The sequence below is a fragment of the Sander vitreus genome, chromosome 23, assembly GCF_031162955.1.
Source record: "Sander vitreus isolate 19-12246 chromosome 23, sanVit1, whole genome shotgun sequence".
NCBI lineage: Eukaryota > Metazoa > Chordata > Actinopteri > Perciformes > Percidae > Sander > Sander vitreus.
Window position 1 is genome coordinate 10,971,730 of NC_135877.1, and position 18,527 is coordinate 10,990,256.

Consider the following 18,527-nt stretch of genomic DNA (forward strand, 5'->3'; position numbering starts at 1 on the left):
TCATGTACTTACAATGTGACAGATGAAGTATGACCGAAAATTATTACAAAGCTTAGGTAATTCTTAAAGTTGCATTAAGTGATCTTTTTGATAGCAGGAGGGTACAGCAAGACTGCAGAATCAAGTCAAAGAAACAAAGCCCTGATTGACAGATTTTAGCTGTTATGACATGAGTATGTTAGCGACGTATTGCCTACTTGCATATCTAGCAGACAGATACCAACATTAAAATCCCTTTGGATTAGTGTTTTTGGTCTTCTGACCAATATTAGCACAATATTGACTCCTCTAAAGACTCTTTTCCAGAAACTTCAATCTTCTGTGATTTCATGCTGGCCAGAACAGCTTGTCTGAGCTGGTTTGCTGAACATGGATAATTTATGGTTGGGACTATGTGAGGGTCAGAACCATAGACTGTATAAAACATGGACATAGCCTCTGTGATGTCACCCATAGATTCCTGAAGAGCAATTGTGAAGCTCAGTGTGGGCGGCTCCGGCCGTCGCCATCTTGGCAATGCCTGACTCTGCCTGCTGCCGGCTAATCCAAAAATGGGCAAGAGGTGGAGCTGAGGCGGGCCGAAGAAACCTGGTTGCTGAGCTAGCCACCTGTGATGGCACCCACCTGTCACTCAAAGCAGCCCTTTAATTATGCATAACTTTGAGCCTTTATATAATTTAAATGGGCCAGTAATATAAAAATTCACTCTCCGTACAGTTGTCATGAATAAGGAAATTAGCTATAGAGACTAAACCATGTTTGTACCAGGCTGTAAACATGTTTATGTCTGCTGTAAAGTTGGACATTTTAACATAGGGGTCTATATTATTTTTACAGTCACTGGTCTATAGGGATTGATTCACTTTTGGAGCCAGCCTCAAGTGGCCATTTGAGGGACTGCAGTTTTTGGCATTTCCACGTTTTTCTGTCCCGGAGGGCTGCTAATTGCTACTTCTCAATATATTTAGCTTTTAACATATCAAAAATATCACTTAATGCAAGTTAGTGGTACAAAATGAATGGCTGCAAAGATAGAAAAACAAAACCCTGATTTTTATCTCCAATATGACACGACTATGTGCAAACCAAAAAGAGGGGTAATGTAGATTGACACAAACTGAAAACAAAAAACACCGATATTTTCCTTTTTAAAATCATAAACGATATGTTCCCGCACCATTTAAAAGAGGGCTTTTATCAAAACCTGCCCGATGTCCTTTTATATGGACATAACGAGCATTACCTGAACTAAACAACCTGCTCCAAACATTACCCCAAAAACACCAAATGGTGCCAGTCAGAGTACAGCCGCTGTGCTATGTCAAAAGTCACTCCACAGCAGAGGCAGTCCACAAGTAAAAGCTTGGAGTAATCGAGTGCAGGAGCAAAGGTTTGCTGAGAGGTTGAAGATTCAGTGTAGGGACACTGAGAGTGCGTAATAGATGGTTCAGGTTTATAACGGCTAGGTAAAGATTCCAGACAGAGGCTGAAGATTCCACATGGGGGAAGAATAGGTCACTCTGCCGGCCGCTGAAGGTAATGTCGAGGGTGGGGCTGCACATTTCGTTTAACAAAAGTATAAAAACAAAAGAAAAAGAAACACCTGGACAGGCAGGTGCATCTGAAAGAAACCGCACAGGGCCATTAAGCTTGTCCCAACATTTATTCAGACATTTCCGATCTGTTCTGAGGAAGTTCTTCGTCAGAATAAAATTCTTTTAGTAAATGTTCTTGTAGCAAGGTTTGGACAGCGTGCGGGATCCTTTCGATTACACTTAATGTCCATGTGAAAATGTAGGTCACTAAAAACTTCGAAGATGGAGCAAAAGGTCTTTTTATATTGCTTTCTAAATGCAGAATTCCACTGCTGTGAAGAATCTTTAAACTGATTTAAAATTGCCAAATCTGTTGTTTGGTTCCTATTGAAATTGTAATATCCAAAAGAAAGAAAGCAAAACTGTTTTAGTCAGTAATGTGCAGCTCTAAAGTAGAGGCAGGATGTCCCACCAGTGACCTGTGGGCTTGCAGATGAGATGGGGTTTGAGGCCGAGGGAGATTTCGAGGGGGTGACTCAGTGGGACTCTCCGTTGACTGAGCCCCCCTCTCCTCTGGGAGAAGAGGAACGGGAAAGCCCCTTCTCTGTGTTCTCTGAGCTGGAGCCGTTCTGGCTGTGGTGGTCAGCCGTAGACGCGGTGCTGGATGGCGTAGCCGAGGTGGACGAGGGCTTGGCCTTCTCCTTAAAGTCCGTTATGATGACTGTCAGGTCCCCAACCGTCACCTCCAGGTGCTGGGCGCTGCTCCGGTCAATGTTTTTTAACCTCGGCCTGAGTGAGTGAGAAATAGTTGGGGAGAGTAAGAGAAAAAAAAAAAGAAAAAAAAGAAAAAAAAAAAAACCTGAGAAAGTATTTTAAGGCTATTTCTTTGCTAACAACCTCCCAAACTGTCTATCTTCAAGAATATAATTATTTGCAATGTTTCGGTGCTAGAACTTAAATCAGGCAAAATGATGCAACCACACTACTGCCCTGCTGCTCAAAAACTCTATGACCTGGTTAAGCCCCAGGATCCCTGTTACTCATCTAGACTGCCATGGAAGTATACCCAAGACAGACAAAACGTCAAATCGTGTTCATGCAAAAAATAACTAATTAAAATAACAAACCAACAAGCCCCCAAGGGAGACAATGTTGCTTGATCCTACTGGGAACGGTAACTCTAAAGGTAAACACCCTTGATGCCCCACACCAGGCACAAACTGTTTAGTTAACTCAGCCTCTATTCTTTTCTACAATTCCCTCGCTTTCCCACCCTGAGACACTCAAATGTTTCACAACCATCACAGTTTTGTTTGCCGAACTTCCTCCTGTTTCAACAAGTACAACTGACACTCAACGCCCAATACTAGGTATCTACGGTTACTGAAAACACACCTTTAAACCACTCGCACAACCATCTCCTTAGTTGAAACAACAAAACCAACACCAACTAGGCTCATAAACTTACTCAAGGCAGAAGAGAAAGTGAAAAATAAACCGGGATGGATCCCAGACGAGCCCCCATTTGTTACAAGTTGGCTCCTTCTTGCAAAAAAAGAGGAAGCTCCACAAATGCGGCCAAACTACAGATTACCATAAACATCAAGAAAAACATGGATTTCCATGTTTTTTTATGTTTAATATCAGTAGTGCCAGGAGTGTATGGGTGAGTGTCTCATGAGGTGTGTGTGTAAAAATAAGAGTCAGAAAATAGTGGATAGTGGAGAAGCTGGAGTGTCCCCGAGGTGTGGCATGGTGAAGAGAGAGCAAGAGCATGTTCTGCAGCCATCTTAAGTACAGGTGAGCCAGGCAGTACAGGTGTGCCACATCTCCTCTGCAACCCTGGCCTTGACTCCGCCTACAGGCACCCTGGAACACCCTGGAAGTAAAAAAGGCACACACACACCAAAACAGAACAGCAGAGGACAACCCCAGGGTCGTCCCACTTTAAAATCCTGCATGAGATTGTGCATTAATCAGCCCTTGCAAAATTCTATTTTTGATTTACCCAGGAGTGAAAGCACCTTGATCTTTCTGCTACCATGTCACTGAAAACTGAAAAGAGCTTTTCCAGACACTGCTTTGAAATTTATTTTCTGGTGTTTCCCACCCTCCTCACGTCTATCGTTTGAAGTACTTTATGAAATATGACAACACATCAACCTCACTTCAGGTGGCAACATAAACACCATCTATAGTTTCTAGTGTTTATTCATGCATCCCTGTAATATCTGATTCCGGTTGATCCACCCCCAACCCTGTGTCAGCTTGTTTACCTCATCTTCTTGTGACTGTTCTTCTTGAGCGCCGGTTCTCTGTCGCTCTTCTCCCTCTCTACTCTCTCCTTCTTCTCCTTTTTGGGCTGCAAGGGCAACACAAACTGCTGCGTTACCTGCTGCTGCGAGACGAGCTGGGAGACGGGACGAGGCTTCCTGATCCGGGTAGGGGAAGGGGGGGGGGAATAAAGAGGGAGAGACAGAGAGTGGCAGATTAATGACAGGGAAAATCACAGTGAGCACATGGCTTCATGCTAGCGTTCGACCATAATCAAGAGCCAATAATCACTGCCAGTGCTGGTTAGGATGGTGCTGCTGAAGTGTTTCTTAACACTGGCAGCAAGTGGCACCACATACTAAGTGCACTCAGAATAAAATCCAGGATTTAGCCATCTGTGAGATATGAAGTATACCTGCACAGACTTGTTTTAAGGCTCAGAGGGATAAACATTGACAAGCTGAGAGCTGTTTTGGTGAACACAAAGATGTGATAGGAATTGTAAGCGTGCAAAATACTCAGAAGTCGGATTACATAGGAGGCATGCACGTTATGTTTTCTACTTGCTTTTATAAAACTAACTAAGAGTGGTGTTTTGTTGTTTGGTAAGAGAAGAAGTGAGATCAGCTCTGAACTCAACCAGAGTATGTCACATTTTTATTAAAAAGGTCACACCCAATATGTTTTTCCCCGTTCTTCCCAAATGTGGAATTCTCCTGCACTGCAGTCTTTGTCTCTTATAACTCCAGGCGAGGGTGTAAACAGCCATAAAGTGTGTCACCTGCTGCTTCTTTTTACAATCAGTAGTCACTACTGCAGCACCAGGGGGCATGATCCCTCACTGGCTTCCCATCCGTGATCGCTGTCAGTTGTGTAAATGGCTTCTGTCAGAGTGTAATTATATTTTCCATGATGGATTTTAAGATTTTGATTATAGATTACGTACAAAACACACCATAATGGTTTTTCTGCCTTGCGTCAAAAGTCATGGTCCCTGGTTTGTTATTGATGACAGAGAAAACAGTGATCGCTGATGGCAATGTTTGCCTGATAAGTGAGGATGATGCACCTTCATACACAAGCTCCGCAGAATGCTAAAAGACAAATCCGATATCAAATAGAACTTCAGGGTGAATAAAATATTTCTCCTCACAGTCACATTTCCATCCTTCATGAGTGCCTGCTGTCTCAAAAATTATACATTATGCAATTGGTCTGGCAACCGTTTGCATGCATGAGGGCTGCGATCGTATTTGTGTGTGTGTGTGTGTGTGTGTGTGTGTGTGTGTGTGTGTGTGTTTTGGGGCTGGCAAGAGCCCTAGCCGAGAGGCGAGTGTGTTGAAGGCCATCTGTTGAGAGAGCCTACACATCTAGTGCCTGATTTTGCATGCACACACATCAACACAACAGTTGTATGTATGAATGCACCTATGCACATTACAGCATACACCAAAAAGCCAAAGTGGTGTATACAAATCCAAAATGGGTGCACATGAAAACATATGCATGCTTTAAATGCAATCAACAGACACATACAATCAGGCATATTAAGGCCCATGCACGTGACTGCACACATGCATGCAAACACAGACAGACACACACAGACACACACACAGCAGTGAGCAGATGAAGCATGAGGGCATGATGAGAACAGCAGAAGAACACAGTGTGTTTTCTGAGCCCTGTTGAGCAGTCATATTTGTAATTCATAATTTAATTTCATAATTAACCATCCAGTTTCTGTGCAATGTAAGCTTCAAACTACTGCTCATGAAAATATTGATCTTAGAATGTAAGCTAAGCATTGTATTGATGCTTTCATACTGTAACTCTCTGTTGGTAACACTGTACAACAGCTTCACTCAACTATACTAACCTGTGTGTATGAACCCTTCGAAAAGTATTGCAATTACAATACATTGGCCTCCAGGTGCTTCAAATGCCCTTTTGCACTTGCCTAATGTAATTATACGGCTGAAACACAGTACAAGTACAGAGTGTACAAAGGCACTGGACTTGTCAAAATCCATCCACAAAATTAGTTTGAGCACCTGGCCAAGTGTTGCCCGACAATGCGCCACTTGGTGGCCTATTTAGCTTAATTTAGAGGCTTCCACCTCATTTTCTAATAGGAAATATACAAGCCGGGGCTGCTGGTCTGCTGTCTTGTTCTAAGGGCAAAGCTGTTGTTTAACAGTTCTGGGATGACCTAAATTGGGGCCCAGCTTCAAAGAGTCTCTCCCAGAGTCAGTTTTTCTTCAGAGTTATTATTGCATTCTCAGAACATGCAGTGATGCTAGCAAGGCTAGAGCAAAATGCAAATGGGTCTCTTGGCCTACATAACCATCTGATAGGGAGGAGATGTCGAGATCCTCTAATATGTCTGTCTTGTCAGCACGACGCTGCAGAACTGCTGACACCTTTTTTAAATAAAAGCAGAGGCCTCTCAAAGTCCTCTAGCTCAAATAATTTGCGGCACTCCTTTTAAACTAAAACAATGAAGTGTTTGATGTCTAGTTTTCTGAATTTACTGAAGCACAAAACAGCAATTGTCAGAACAGAATGGACCATCCTGCCCTCGGGCTAAATGTTACCAGCTTCCAAAAATAAAACCAAGACAACCAGCTGCCTCATTCATAACCTCCTTTTGATTTGTCTTTGATATGATTTCTGGATGTCATTATGCGCTTATATGGTTCCTGTGATTTACTGTATGTAATGAGCAGATGAATTACTACTATCTCTGTCACTCATTAAAGCTGCAAATGAGCGCTGTATGTTTTGCCTGATGTGCGATCAGAAGAAGAAAAAAAAAAAAAGGCTAATTGTGCTATTTTCTATTTAAAATGAAAAGACTGGCTATGCCTGAGAGCGATTGGGGCCAAATATAAACATATTTTGTACATCCCATTTTCTTCGTGTATAACAATGAAGTCGATTTTCACTAATAGAGCCAGCTCAATAACCTGGAGGTGAAAGAGGAGACAAGCTAATATCACTGTGAGGCAAAGCAGCAGGCCTAAACAGAGCTACCTCTGTTAACCCAATCAAATAGTTATTATCTTAGCACTTAGGCCTTTTGCCACTGGCCTCCATCTGGAAACTGAGTGTGTGTTTGTGTGCGTGCGTCTATTGATTGCAACAGGAATTTCTGTGCCTAATGTAACGGCCTATTCTTTCTGACATTAATACTGCGTGTTGGAACTGTTGTTCCAATCGATGTTTGCTCCATGCCATCTATTCCACAGCAGCTAATGGAGTCCCACACTGGGAAATTAGGACGTCACGTGAGGGCTTAAACACACCGAATTCCATTTCCTTGAAAAGGAAATCGTAATCTCTTCATTTTAAATATCTTTTAATGTAGTCAGGAAAACATAAAGTCTCTCTTTTACGCACACATTTCACTGAGGGGGGAACTCTGGCTGACCCCTTTGCAAATATGTCATATACACACACACACACACACACACACACACACACACACACACAAACCATCTATCACTATCTCTCGCCCTCCTTCTGATGCACCCACTGACCTCACACTCCTCTACCAACAAAGCAGTCGATGAACCAACACACTGCCTGAAAATATTTTCTCTGGTCCTGATTTGGTCACATACAAAATTCAGTAGGTGGTCTAATTATGACTCAGGATGGTTTGACCATCAAGTTTCTGCCACAGCAGCTCATAAACACCACAGCTCACAGAGACTCATCAGTAACCCAGATGGTGTGGTAGTGTGTATGAGCCATAATTTGTTTATAGACCAGTCATAATAACCTTAGGCTTAGAAAAAACAGTGACTATGAGTGGTCTAATCTGCTTAAACTCAAATTAACATACCATTACATCCCTGTCCTGTTAAAATAATGAATTTCCAAAACATTTTCATGAGTTAATAAAAACCGGCCTGTTTTCAGTTTTGTGCATTTTTCAGACAATACAATGGGTTTTCAAATGGTTTATTTAGCCTAAGACATGAGAACGTTTTCAACCCATAAAGCGACACTTATGCCTTCACTTTATCTGTTAATAATCACAAAATTTGGATAAATACGTCGATACAAGGTCATCACAAAATGAGAAAAAAGTGACGATTGGTTTTGTGGCCTTTCGATGTTCAACACTTGAAAATCTGAACTGCATCATCTTTTACTACTATACTAACGCGGTTACTCAGTTCTTTACAGACCTTGTAAACAGTTTGATTGCAAACTACTTACTACCAACTGTTTCATCTCCACCCAAAAGAAAGAAAGCACTCCAGTTTAATTGCGTCTGTCCACCCCAAAACATAACAATACGTAACAATGGTGCTGTAACAAATCCAAACTCTCACCTCGGGAGGTGACGTGTTTGTACAAGGACAGGAAGGTCCATACAAATGAGGTGCGCTGAGAAGTGCAGTGCTTGCCTAAAAAAACAAGTGTTCTGCTCTCAAAGTCTGGCCAGTCTTTAGGGGAAGCCGTCGTAGTTTTGATTAGTAGTATAGTATAATCATGAGAGGTGATCTTATTTTCAAAAGCTCACAATGCTGTCTCTAGTCCTGACAGGGCACCTTTGGCCATTATACCAGCCATTTGCTCTTTAAAATGTTACACTCGTAAAGTGTCGCACCCAAAAGACAGCAGTGCAGAAATCTGCAGATGTTTGGACTGCTCGCTAACATTTGTCGAGTACAGTGTGTGATGAGCAAACAGCTTACAGGACAGCCGATGGACTGCAAATAGGCACTGGGGTGTGCTGCTATAAACAAATCTCATCTCAGTGTTCTGTGATGATTGTAAGATCATTGTGAAATAGCTTATTTTATGCCCTGTTGAACACTCTCAATCTAGGTGTAGGTGTGTGTCAAGTCTTCTATCAGCAGGACGTAGGCTGCTCCTGGGAGCTCCTCCAACCCAATGATTAATGTCTCTCCCTGCCTGTACATGCTCCCACCGTGTGTGTGTGTGTGTGTGTGTGTGGAAGAGAGAGAGAGACAGATGGCTTTCCACGTCCTGTGGTTTATGACACCTTCTACAGTCCACTAGCCACACTATAGCACCATCTCCTCTCTTACATAGGCCCGCCTGCACACAGGCATACACACATACAGCAGTATGTCATGCATCAGTGTCACCGCAGTAATTACAGGCTTATCACGTAGCCATAATCTTGAGCCACTGTGACGTGATAACAGCCGCTTCATTGTCCCTGGTGTACACTCAGTGTTTGTGTGCAGCGTGAGCGCTAAAACCAGTAACCCACACGACTGAGCCGACTGTGTGACTTTTATAAGAGGATGTAGTCATTTAGATGCGGTGATCAAACACCAATTGTGTATTAATAATTCTACTTACAGTTTCAGTAATAATGTCACTTATTCATATAAATAACATCCCATGTTGTCACTCACACCCCGTTTATCGGTATTTGTTGTTGCCTCGCCTGCCCAAGAACTATTCCAAAACACAAGCAACAATGTCTGAAAAGACCTGGATAGGTTTCTTTAATCCCTCTACTTTTCTGCGGATATACGTGACTCAACATTTAGCACCAAAGGTGTGGCAAAACAAACCTAGCATTTACCTTCATAGTGCTTAAATAATGAATGAAAACACATGACTCACGATGTGAGAGTCGAATGTGTGGCTCTCTGCTGCTTATTTGCATGTTGTGTAATCAGATTGGGGAAATTAACATTAACACAGCAGCCAAACGGCGGTATATACTGTACTGGTTGTGTCTGGTAAATTAGCTTACTCCCACGCATGTTGCCAGCTAAGAACCAGATTAGTTTATTACTTAAAAGGATTTAAAATCTTGACGCTGTAAAAACGTGTGGAGGAGGGAAGTTAGGGAGCTAATAATACCCATAATAGAGATGTGAGTAACGGGTAACTGATTTCATTGCCGAAAGCAAACTGCATTGTTGCATATGCAGTATATAGGTGTACAGAGGCAGTGGAACAATATGGGAGTACAACTAATTCACACGTTACACTGTGCATTTCAAACATGTCTTTTTCTTCAGGCAGCATTTTAATGTATGTACATATTGTATATTAGTATTCCATGGCGGTTGCACACATTGCTACCAATGCAGCTACTTTGAGAGCATAAACAGATAGGAAAAGAGATGATTAATCCTTTCCTTTTAGCATTAGAAGTTCTGTATTGCATTTTGAATCCCAAATTTAAAACCCACCATACACTTTGAAGATAAACTTAGTCTATGCAACAAAACAGTTTCTGTTTTCAAATAATCCGATGGCTCCAGCAGGCTGATCATATCTCATTTTTGTAATGGATATCTACTGCAACCAATCACTGGCTAGATTTGTAAAGTTCACGCAAAAGTTTCGAAATGGCAACAATTCATTACCGATATCTGCATCAGAATTTATTTCACTACACTCCCTTTTTTCATGTTTTGTTCACTTATCTTGTGATTAATCACTGCCTCCTTTTGGTGAAATGCTAGTTGTTAGTTGCAGCTAGAGATGGTCCGATGCCGTTTTTTGCTTCCTGATACCGATTCCGATACCTGAACTTGCGTATCGGCCGATACCGAGTACCGATCCGATACCAGTGTGTCATATATTTTATTATGTTTTAACAACTGTATACTATCCCTGTATGGAAGTGATATGATTTCTATCTTTGTTGTCAGTCTGGCTCAGGTTAAACTCTTTGTGAAACATGAATGCCACAGAACTTTCTTTTATTCTGCAGTTTGACAGTCAGTTAAAACGGAAAAAGAACATAAACTACTTTTAACGTATTTTTTCTTTAGGGCTTTATTACGTGGTATCGGATCGGTGCATAAACTCCAGTACTTCCTGATACCAGCGTTTTAGGCAGTATCAGAGCCGATACCGATACTGGTATCGGAACATCTCTAGTTGCAGCCCTACTCTACTTATATTAGGTTACAAACTTACAACTTAACTTACATGGTTTAATAGGTACTTGCCTCAATACATATCTGTCTTGCCTCTGTTATTCGTCCATATTTTTATTCGTATGATAAACTCAATAAAAATGTTTGAATCCTACACGTAGTTTGAACTACGTCATATTGAAAGCTACTTTATTTTTTAAAGGGAATTGCACAATTACAGCCCAAGTTTTAGTGTGTGCGCACTGCACATGAACTGTGAGGGCGAGCATGTGCGGAGGATGATAAAACAACATCTAAACAGCCAGATGCTGACAGGTTGCCAGCCAGCCAGCCAGAATAGCTTGTGGTTGTTTAGGTGGAGCTGACAAAATGTGCACATCAGTCAATCTGTCACTAAGAGACGCCTTAGGTTAAGTTCAACTTGAGAGAGAGAGAGAGAGAGAGAGAGAGAGAGAGAGAGAGAGAGAGAGAGAGAGAGGCAGAGAGAGACCAAACAGGAATAGCTGAGAGATGAAGGTAGGGAGAAAGTGAATACACACAAGAGAGCCAAAGGCAGCGAGAGAACTAATCAGAACAAGACCAAGCTCACTGTCCTGACCTGTAGAAATAGAATGCTGCTAAACAAGCTCAGAGCATGCACACACCGAGCGTTTCCCTGGCGGGCCTGACTTGTCAGAGCTCAGCGAACAGACGCAGGTGGTGTAAGCTAGACACAAGAGAAGGTCACACATACACACAAGCCGCTCTATTACACTTAGCTGCTAAACCCAAACCTAAACAACTTCCTTAGCCAAATACTACTGGCTGTCAGCACCACTTCACGTTACATTTTCAGCTTATTCAAGCTATTCCAAACACCAGACAGGTGCGTTAACTCCACGAAACATGCCTCGTCTTCTACCTTTAAACATTAAGATGACACTCCAGGACAAGTCATTATGGGTACACTGGGAGGCCTTCAATGTCTTGCTCAAGGACACTCTGGGTAGTTTCAGCTGATGTAGGAATCAAACCTGTGGCCTTGCACTTATCAAATATCAAACCTCTTTTTAAGCACCACGCCACTGCACCATGACTTTCATCTATCATGCTGCTTTTCAGAGGCTGGGACTGATCCCAAAGAGTCGCAGGAAGAAAGAAAATGTCTCCCACTTTTTCTCAGCAAAGTCATCAGGTAATGATGCTGCATGATATGTTGTGATCCCAAAGCTCCCCTTAGGACGACTTTAATTAAAAATACTGTATATAAAAAAAAATAAAAAAAATGACTACATCAGGTTTGCAGTCAGTGTGCATTTCCTTTAAATACATTTAGGTGTAGAGAGAATATTTAAAAACTCTAATGTTTTTGCGATGCCAATGCCCCGTTTCCTCAAAGTTGACTCCCTAGCTGCACAAGTTTTTCGAGCCGCTGACAGAATTAGCGGAACGTCAGCCGGTTCCCTCTTTTGTCAATCTGTCTCTCTCTCTCTCTCTCTTCCATTTCACTCCACCTCCTCTGATAAGCGAGTGCAATCCTGATGCTGATGTGTCCCTGTCTGCAGTCAAACTCGCAGCCCTCAACGATGTGCTTTCAATCAGCAGCCGGCTTTGGGGCCCTGCAGTAGATCATCCCTCCACATCAGAGGGATCTAGGCAGCGAGATCTGCAAAAACCTCACCTTCATAAAACATTCATTGTTATCTCTTGACGGCCATCTACATGCAAACTCTCTTGCTCTTAAAATATTTCTCTACCATGAGCCAAAATATTCCATATTTTTTTATGGCATCCATCACCTCTAGTATTTACTGATCCTGTCAGGAAAAGTGACACTTTATGCAGTTAGGTGGTGTTTTCAACCTATGACAAGTGATAAGTTGATTTAAGCCTCTTCCACTGAGCCCACACTGGCTGTCAAAACCTGTGACCTTCCGGCTACGAGACAACTCCTCGCCTGTGTCGAGCATTAATTCATTACTTCGCAGTAACAGCTCAGTCATGCTTGTTTAGTAACCAGCGAGGGAATTTGTCGTGTCCTACATTTATATTCTGCATGTTGTATGCCCTTTACCACCTTTGGCTTGCTCGCTGAGAAATCCACTTGACTGTTGTGTTCGGTCGTTAACAGCTGCGACCACCTGTGTGGCCATTTTGCTGCAGTATTAGCCTGCGTGTGGTGGTTTGTGTATGGCCTTCTGGGAAAGGGAAAAAAAAAAGAGCATGACAAACACTATTACTACTACAACACTTCTGCAGCACTGCAGTTGGGAAGACAGTGGGTTATTATTAACATTAAATAAGACCTTCTCATGGACATTTTCTAAATTTATCATCAGGGGTGTGGCGAGGAATACTGGTCCTTGTGTCCTTGCCAACTTCCCCAAAAATGCCCAGATGGGGAAGACAAAGGGTGTCACAGCTTTTGGTGAAGTGAGGATTCAGACAGGTTCTTGGCAAAGCTGCCGGCCGCTTGTTTTTACAGAAGCGCACACACACACACACACACACACACACACACACACAGAGTCCCTGGAGTGTCCTCTCAACAATCAACGCTCTACTGCAATAGGCTGAACCCTATGACAACAGTATGTCTGCTGCTCAATTGCTTTGTTTGTGCAAGCAGCAACTGTGCACTTGAGTGTGTGATTATGGGTGCATGTGTTAAGAATGTGTGTTTGTGTACGAACATGTCATGTGTAAAATGTGCATGTTGAGTGCATCTGTACGTGTGTGTGTGTGTGTGTGTGTGTGTGTGTGTGTGTGTATCTGATGACAGCGGGCTGATTAAGCTGTTGCATAGTAATGAGCTATGGCTGTCTGTCTGGCAGCTGCTCTGACAACCTCTTTTCACAGCTAGCCCTCCCACATACACAAGTGCAGACACAAAAACACACAGGCATTTAAGTGCATGCAAACACAAGAAATACAATACAATTCTGAAAAGACATCAAAGCTGACAACTGCACTGATGTGTTGTTGTTGTTGTTGTTGTTGTTAAATCATTGGGAAAGTTGTGCTAATGCAGGAGCGGATACATTAAAGAGGGAGATCAAGTAACATTACACACTGTTTCCCATAACCAGAGCTAACAGCTACACTTCCTCTTCTTCACCCTTTGTTGTGTTTTCATCCTGATAATGACTGCCACTCAGGAATAACGGACATTTCCTGCCTCAAATCACGGATGTCAGGACAAATGCCAGCCACAGCACAGAGGGCACAGAGTGTGTGTACCTACATGCTAGGTATTTTTATGCTTGAGTACCTTTCTATGTGTGTGAGCTTGTGTGCATGCATATTAGAAGCACCCCCCCCCCCCCTGGTCTGTTACAAATATCTCTGGGGCAACAAGGTGTGCGTGTGTGTGTGTGTGTGTGTGTGTGTGTGAGCTAGCCATCCCTCTCCCTCATTTTACGGAGGTCAGTGTGAACAGCCTGGCAAGAACATGGAGACTAATGCACTGCTCAGAGTAAAGTGAAAAGTGAATTGATTGAGAATTGTTGAGTTTGAAGTTAACAGTGATAAAGTAATTGTCATATCTTTTCTATTGCATAAATGCAATTGAAAATGAAAACTACAAGAAAAGAACCAGCCTGTGCCATATTTGTTTATGTTTACTGTCTGAACTGTATATAGGATAGTAACAGTGGGATGGTTTAAATATCTAAAAAAATATACAATTATCTCAATCCATTGTCTCACGGTACAAATGCACAAATTGCTTAGAGGGAGAGGGGTGGTAGTGAGAACTGCTCATTTTGTTGGGGGGGGCAGTCCCCGAGTCCCGAGTCCCGAGTCCCCAAGGTCCACCCCTTCGGGACCAGCTATTGCAAAAGAGACCAAAAGATAATGTATATCCATCGCCTTACCTTGTTGACGTCCCCTTCCTGACATCACACATCATGCACTTAAAAGCCTCTGCTGTGTTCTTGTACGTGCACACGCTGCAGTCCCAAAACCCCTCGTCGGAGGAGGGCTTCGGTTGACGCTTCGGCCTTTAAAACAATAAATGTACAAACAAAAAGAAAAGCATAAAATTAAAAACGAAAAGAAATGGTGGGAGAAAAGAGAAAAGGGGCGAGAGGAGACAAGAGTGAGTTCAGCTCGCATCCACGAAGGCTATCGATAGCAAACATCTGGGTTAGCCTATAGGATTTAGGAAATCATCTGCAAGCGCGCTGTGATCCGACACTGTAATTGGCGATGAGGTTTTAACACCCGCGCGCACACACCCGCACGCGAACATAGACACATGCAGTGAGAGAGAGAGAGAGACGAAAGAGAGAGAGACAGTGGAGAAAACCCTTTTTTTTTTTTTTTCGTGCGCTTGTCGATGTCCGCTCCCCTCTCCTAGCTTGAATATCTAGGTACGCACTAACTCGGTCGTTACCTTGTGGGACTCCTCTTGTCGCCCATGCCAGACCAGGGTTTATCTGGAGGTGCTGAGACGAGCAGAAGTCTTGTTATTTCCAATAATTTTAGCAAAGAAGCGATGCGCCTGTGCCGCTCGGCTTCCAGCTGTCGTGGAAACTCCGCTTGGGAAATGATCACGTGACTCGCTTTGGCCAATCAGATGCAGGGTTACTTCCTGAGGCTGACATTCCTCTTGATGAATCTGTGCCGCCTTCACGTACCCGCTGTACACTCGTACTTCTGTGTACTAAGGGTGTTAAAAACAAAAAATGACAAACGTGACCCGCTAACATTATGTTCTTAAACTGACTCAAATATACAACCGTATATACGCATGTTTGCACACCTTTAATCAGGAAAAAATCTTCTCATTCTGTCTTTGATTTAAATGGTCTTGCCACATGCTTGCTTCACTTCAACAAATACATAGTAGCTCGTGCACAAAAACTCAAAGTAGCATGATGGAATATAAAATTAGGAACATTAACGCGCAGTGCAAAAAAAACGACTACGGTAATTTGTTACATTACGATTACACATACATTTAATGCATCATTTTACTGCTAGTCATCGAATGAGATTAATGTTTTGCAGCAGTTGCCCGCTTTATCCATTCTCCTTGTCACGAGCCCTATAACGATTTAATTTCCGACAGCACCTAAATGCAACAAAAGCCATTGTAGCAAATGCTGCGTTTAAAGCAATGTGTTAACCACTCATATCAGCTCACTGTACTTGGAATCCTCTCATCTCCCTGCACTTACGACTTTGACTCGAAGACTGCAGAAATACCGCAGCTATTGAGACCTTACCACAGCTGCATTAAATATCGGGAAATCCCTCGCTTTATTCGCGTGCTGACGCAAGCGAGCATCAAAAACCAAATTCCAAAGCGATCACTGTACCGCGACTCTCATCTATCATGCTGCTTTTCAAATGATGGGATGAGCCCCAGACTGAGGCCGGGGGTTCCCAAACCTTTTCACATCAGCTGGATCTCCTTTATGTCCCGAAGATGAGATTTTACAGCATTTTTGCATTCATACTGTCAAGATCACTGCAAATAGTACAGTTTGGCACTTAATCGTGGTTGGTGTATCAAGTAGAAAATTGGTCATACAAATACCCATTATGCTTAACTGACACACATAACCGCTTTTGATATTTTATGGAGAAAATTATATTATATATATATATAAATAAATAATCCAACCACTAATTTGATCAATGATAAATAAAAATGGACATTTCCAGCATCAGTTGTTTCCAAATTTACATTTGCTTCGACCTAAGCAAATGAATAAATCGTTTTTCTTCAGCATTCTTGATCTGATTCTGGAACAACCAACAATTAATTTGGTATGTCATTAAGAAAAAAAGTTTTATTGACTGACTGACTTTGGAAAAACACCATATGCTCACTCAATCCAAGAACAGAACATGTCTTAGTTACAAAAAGAGGAAAATGTAAATTCATCAGTGTCAACGGAAGCATCCCCACTATAATACAATACAATTTACAAAAATAAAGCAATATTTGACTAACAACTCATGTCCAAACTGTGTATTATTATTAATCACTGAGCTCCTCCTCATCACTGAAGTATGCACTCTTTTTGATCCTTGGTTTCTTAGAGTCTGAGGATGTTGAAGCGTGAGCACTGTCCTCTTGAGACAAGCGTGCCTGCTTCTTCTGTGTTTCGTTCTCTTCCTCAATACGGGCTTGCTGGAGGGACACAAAAGACAGAAGAAATATGACACTGCTAAAAGATAATAACATTTTACATGCAGAAAGTGTTTCCAGTTCCCATAGCCTCAGTCCAAACAGCAGTTATTCATATTGCCTACTAGCTCTCAACTTTTTTGGGGGAGTACGTTACATTTCAGTAGCGAAGCCTATTTGGATTTCTATATTCGTCACTTACCTGAAAAGCTATTGCTTGGCTCAGACTATCTAAGGTTGGGTCCTCTCCCTCTTCTTCACTTTCTTCTTCTTCTTCACTAAAAAGGGAAAAGACGTAGGAATTACAAAAACAACTATACCCAATACACAATATCTCACAAAATATCAGCTATAAAATACTTACACATGCTCAGGTTGTTCAGCCTTTTTCTTCTTTTTCTTTTCTTTCTTCTTTGGAGGTTCCCTCTCTCCCAGAATGTTTTTGGGGCATGCGTAGCTCAGATGTCCTGTATCCTGTGAGATTTCATTTAATAATGCACAAAATCAGACAACGGTTTCTGGGATGATTTTTTTTGCACATTTTTTGTTTCCATTCAAGGCAGAAAAAAAAGGTTATACTTGCAACTGTAAGTCAATAAATGTGATGATCTCACAGAAAGAAATAGTCAAATATGCACTGACCCCACATTCATAACATTTAGTCTTGTCTGTGTAGTTCCGTCGTCTTATAAACTCAGTTGCTCGCCCATTGTCTACGGCAATGCTAGCTTTCACTGTTCTGCCAAACAACTGGGAGACAAACACATTTGGAAGTCTGACAACAAGTGAATATTAGAAACATCACTCACAAGGAAACTGCAGCTAATGCTCAGTGCCATACAGTATGAACAGTAATGGTGTCAGACTCACCTGTTTGTTATTCACTGCTCTTGCACAGTTGTGAGCTGATTCTCTGTCCAGGAAGAGAACAAACGCCACCCCTTTACTCTGGCGAGTGTCTTTATCTTTAACGATTGTAACCCTGAAATATGCATGAGTTATTAACATCATCTTTTTTTTTAAATTTAAAAGTATCCAGAGCCTTTAATTGATTGTTGTGGGTTATTCCTTCACTACATTGCTGTACGATAACAAATAAAGTATGATAGAGCCGTTACTTACTTTACAACTTTTCCATATTTGGTGAATAGCTGAAATGAGACAAAGTGATCTGTTTCAGTAAGGACCACGGTGGACTTTGACTCACTTGTGGGTTTTTTGCCAAACAAAAGCATCATTAGCAACATTTTTTCACAACACTGATGAACACTTGTCAACAATTGTAATTGTTGTCTTACCTTGTGTAGGTCATTGTTGGTAAGAGAGAATGGCAGGTTTGACACATACACAGTGCTTTTGCTTGGTGCCAAACCCCCGCTCATACTGGACGCATATGACACACTGTAAGATAAATAAGACAGATGATCATAACATTGTTTAATGCACAAACAGCTACTTAGCTTTCTTGTTAAATTCATTCATGTCGCGTTAAACCTTTTAACGTAACTGCAATCAACTGACTACATTAACCAAACGTACCACTTACCAACACAGCCTCCACCGTTGAATACTATCTAAATGTGTTTAAAATAGCAGAATTGTGTGTATTTGTATCATGGATGTATTATGATTTGTATGCAGCTAGCTACTTTAGCAAACAGAAACAAACGCCATGTCTGTACGTCGCAACTTGATGACGTGTGCGCA

General features: G+C 41.9%; 2 protein-coding genes across 6 annotated transcripts; both read right to left on the reverse strand.

The window, feature by feature from the left end:
- Positions 1-1,648: 1,648 nt before the first annotated feature.
- Positions 1,649-15,251, reverse strand: LOC144512371 (YY1-associated factor 2-like). 3 transcript variants are annotated; one of them, XR_013500995.1, is made up of 5 exons: positions 15,075-15,251; positions 14,554-14,679; positions 3,812-3,967; positions 3,004-3,414; positions 2,233-2,324 (listed from the first exon to the last, which is right to left on the reverse strand). XR_013500995.1 is itself a non-coding variant. In XM_078243087.1 (4 exons), the coding sequence occupies exons 1-4, from the start codon at positions 15,098-15,100 to the stop codon at positions 2,072-2,074; spliced, it is 561 nt and encodes a 186-aa protein (XP_078099213.1). In that variant the 5' UTR covers positions 15,101-15,243; the 3' UTR covers positions 1,649-2,071. The 3 variants fall into 3 exon arrangements, 2 of the variants coding, with proteins under 2 accessions (XP_078099213.1, XP_078099212.1); XM_078243087.1 differs by lacking the exon at positions 3,004-3,414 and having other exon boundaries at positions 1,649-2,324; positions 15,075-15,243; XM_078243086.1 differs by lacking the exon at positions 2,233-2,324 and having other exon boundaries at positions 2,360-3,414.
- A 1,208-nt stretch (positions 15,252-16,459) lies between these two features.
- On the reverse strand, positions 16,460-18,525 carry zcrb1 (zinc finger CCHC-type and RNA binding motif 1). 3 transcript variants are annotated; one of them, XM_078243150.1, is made up of 8 exons: positions 18,367-18,524; positions 18,119-18,221; positions 17,943-17,971; positions 17,691-17,802; positions 17,463-17,570; positions 17,185-17,294; positions 17,023-17,098; positions 16,460-16,823 (listed from the first exon to the last, which is right to left on the reverse strand). In XM_078243150.1, the coding sequence occupies exons 2-8, from the start codon at positions 18,200-18,202 to the stop codon at positions 16,671-16,673; spliced, it is 672 nt and encodes a 223-aa protein (XP_078099276.1). In that variant the 5' UTR covers positions 18,203-18,221; positions 18,367-18,524; the 3' UTR covers positions 16,460-16,670. The 3 variants fall into 3 exon arrangements, with proteins under 3 accessions (XP_078099276.1, XP_078099277.1, XP_078099278.1); XM_078243151.1 differs by having other exon boundaries at positions 18,360-18,524; XM_078243152.1 differs by lacking the exon at positions 17,463-17,570 and having other exon boundaries at positions 18,367-18,525.
- Positions 18,526-18,527: the final 2 nt, after the last annotated feature.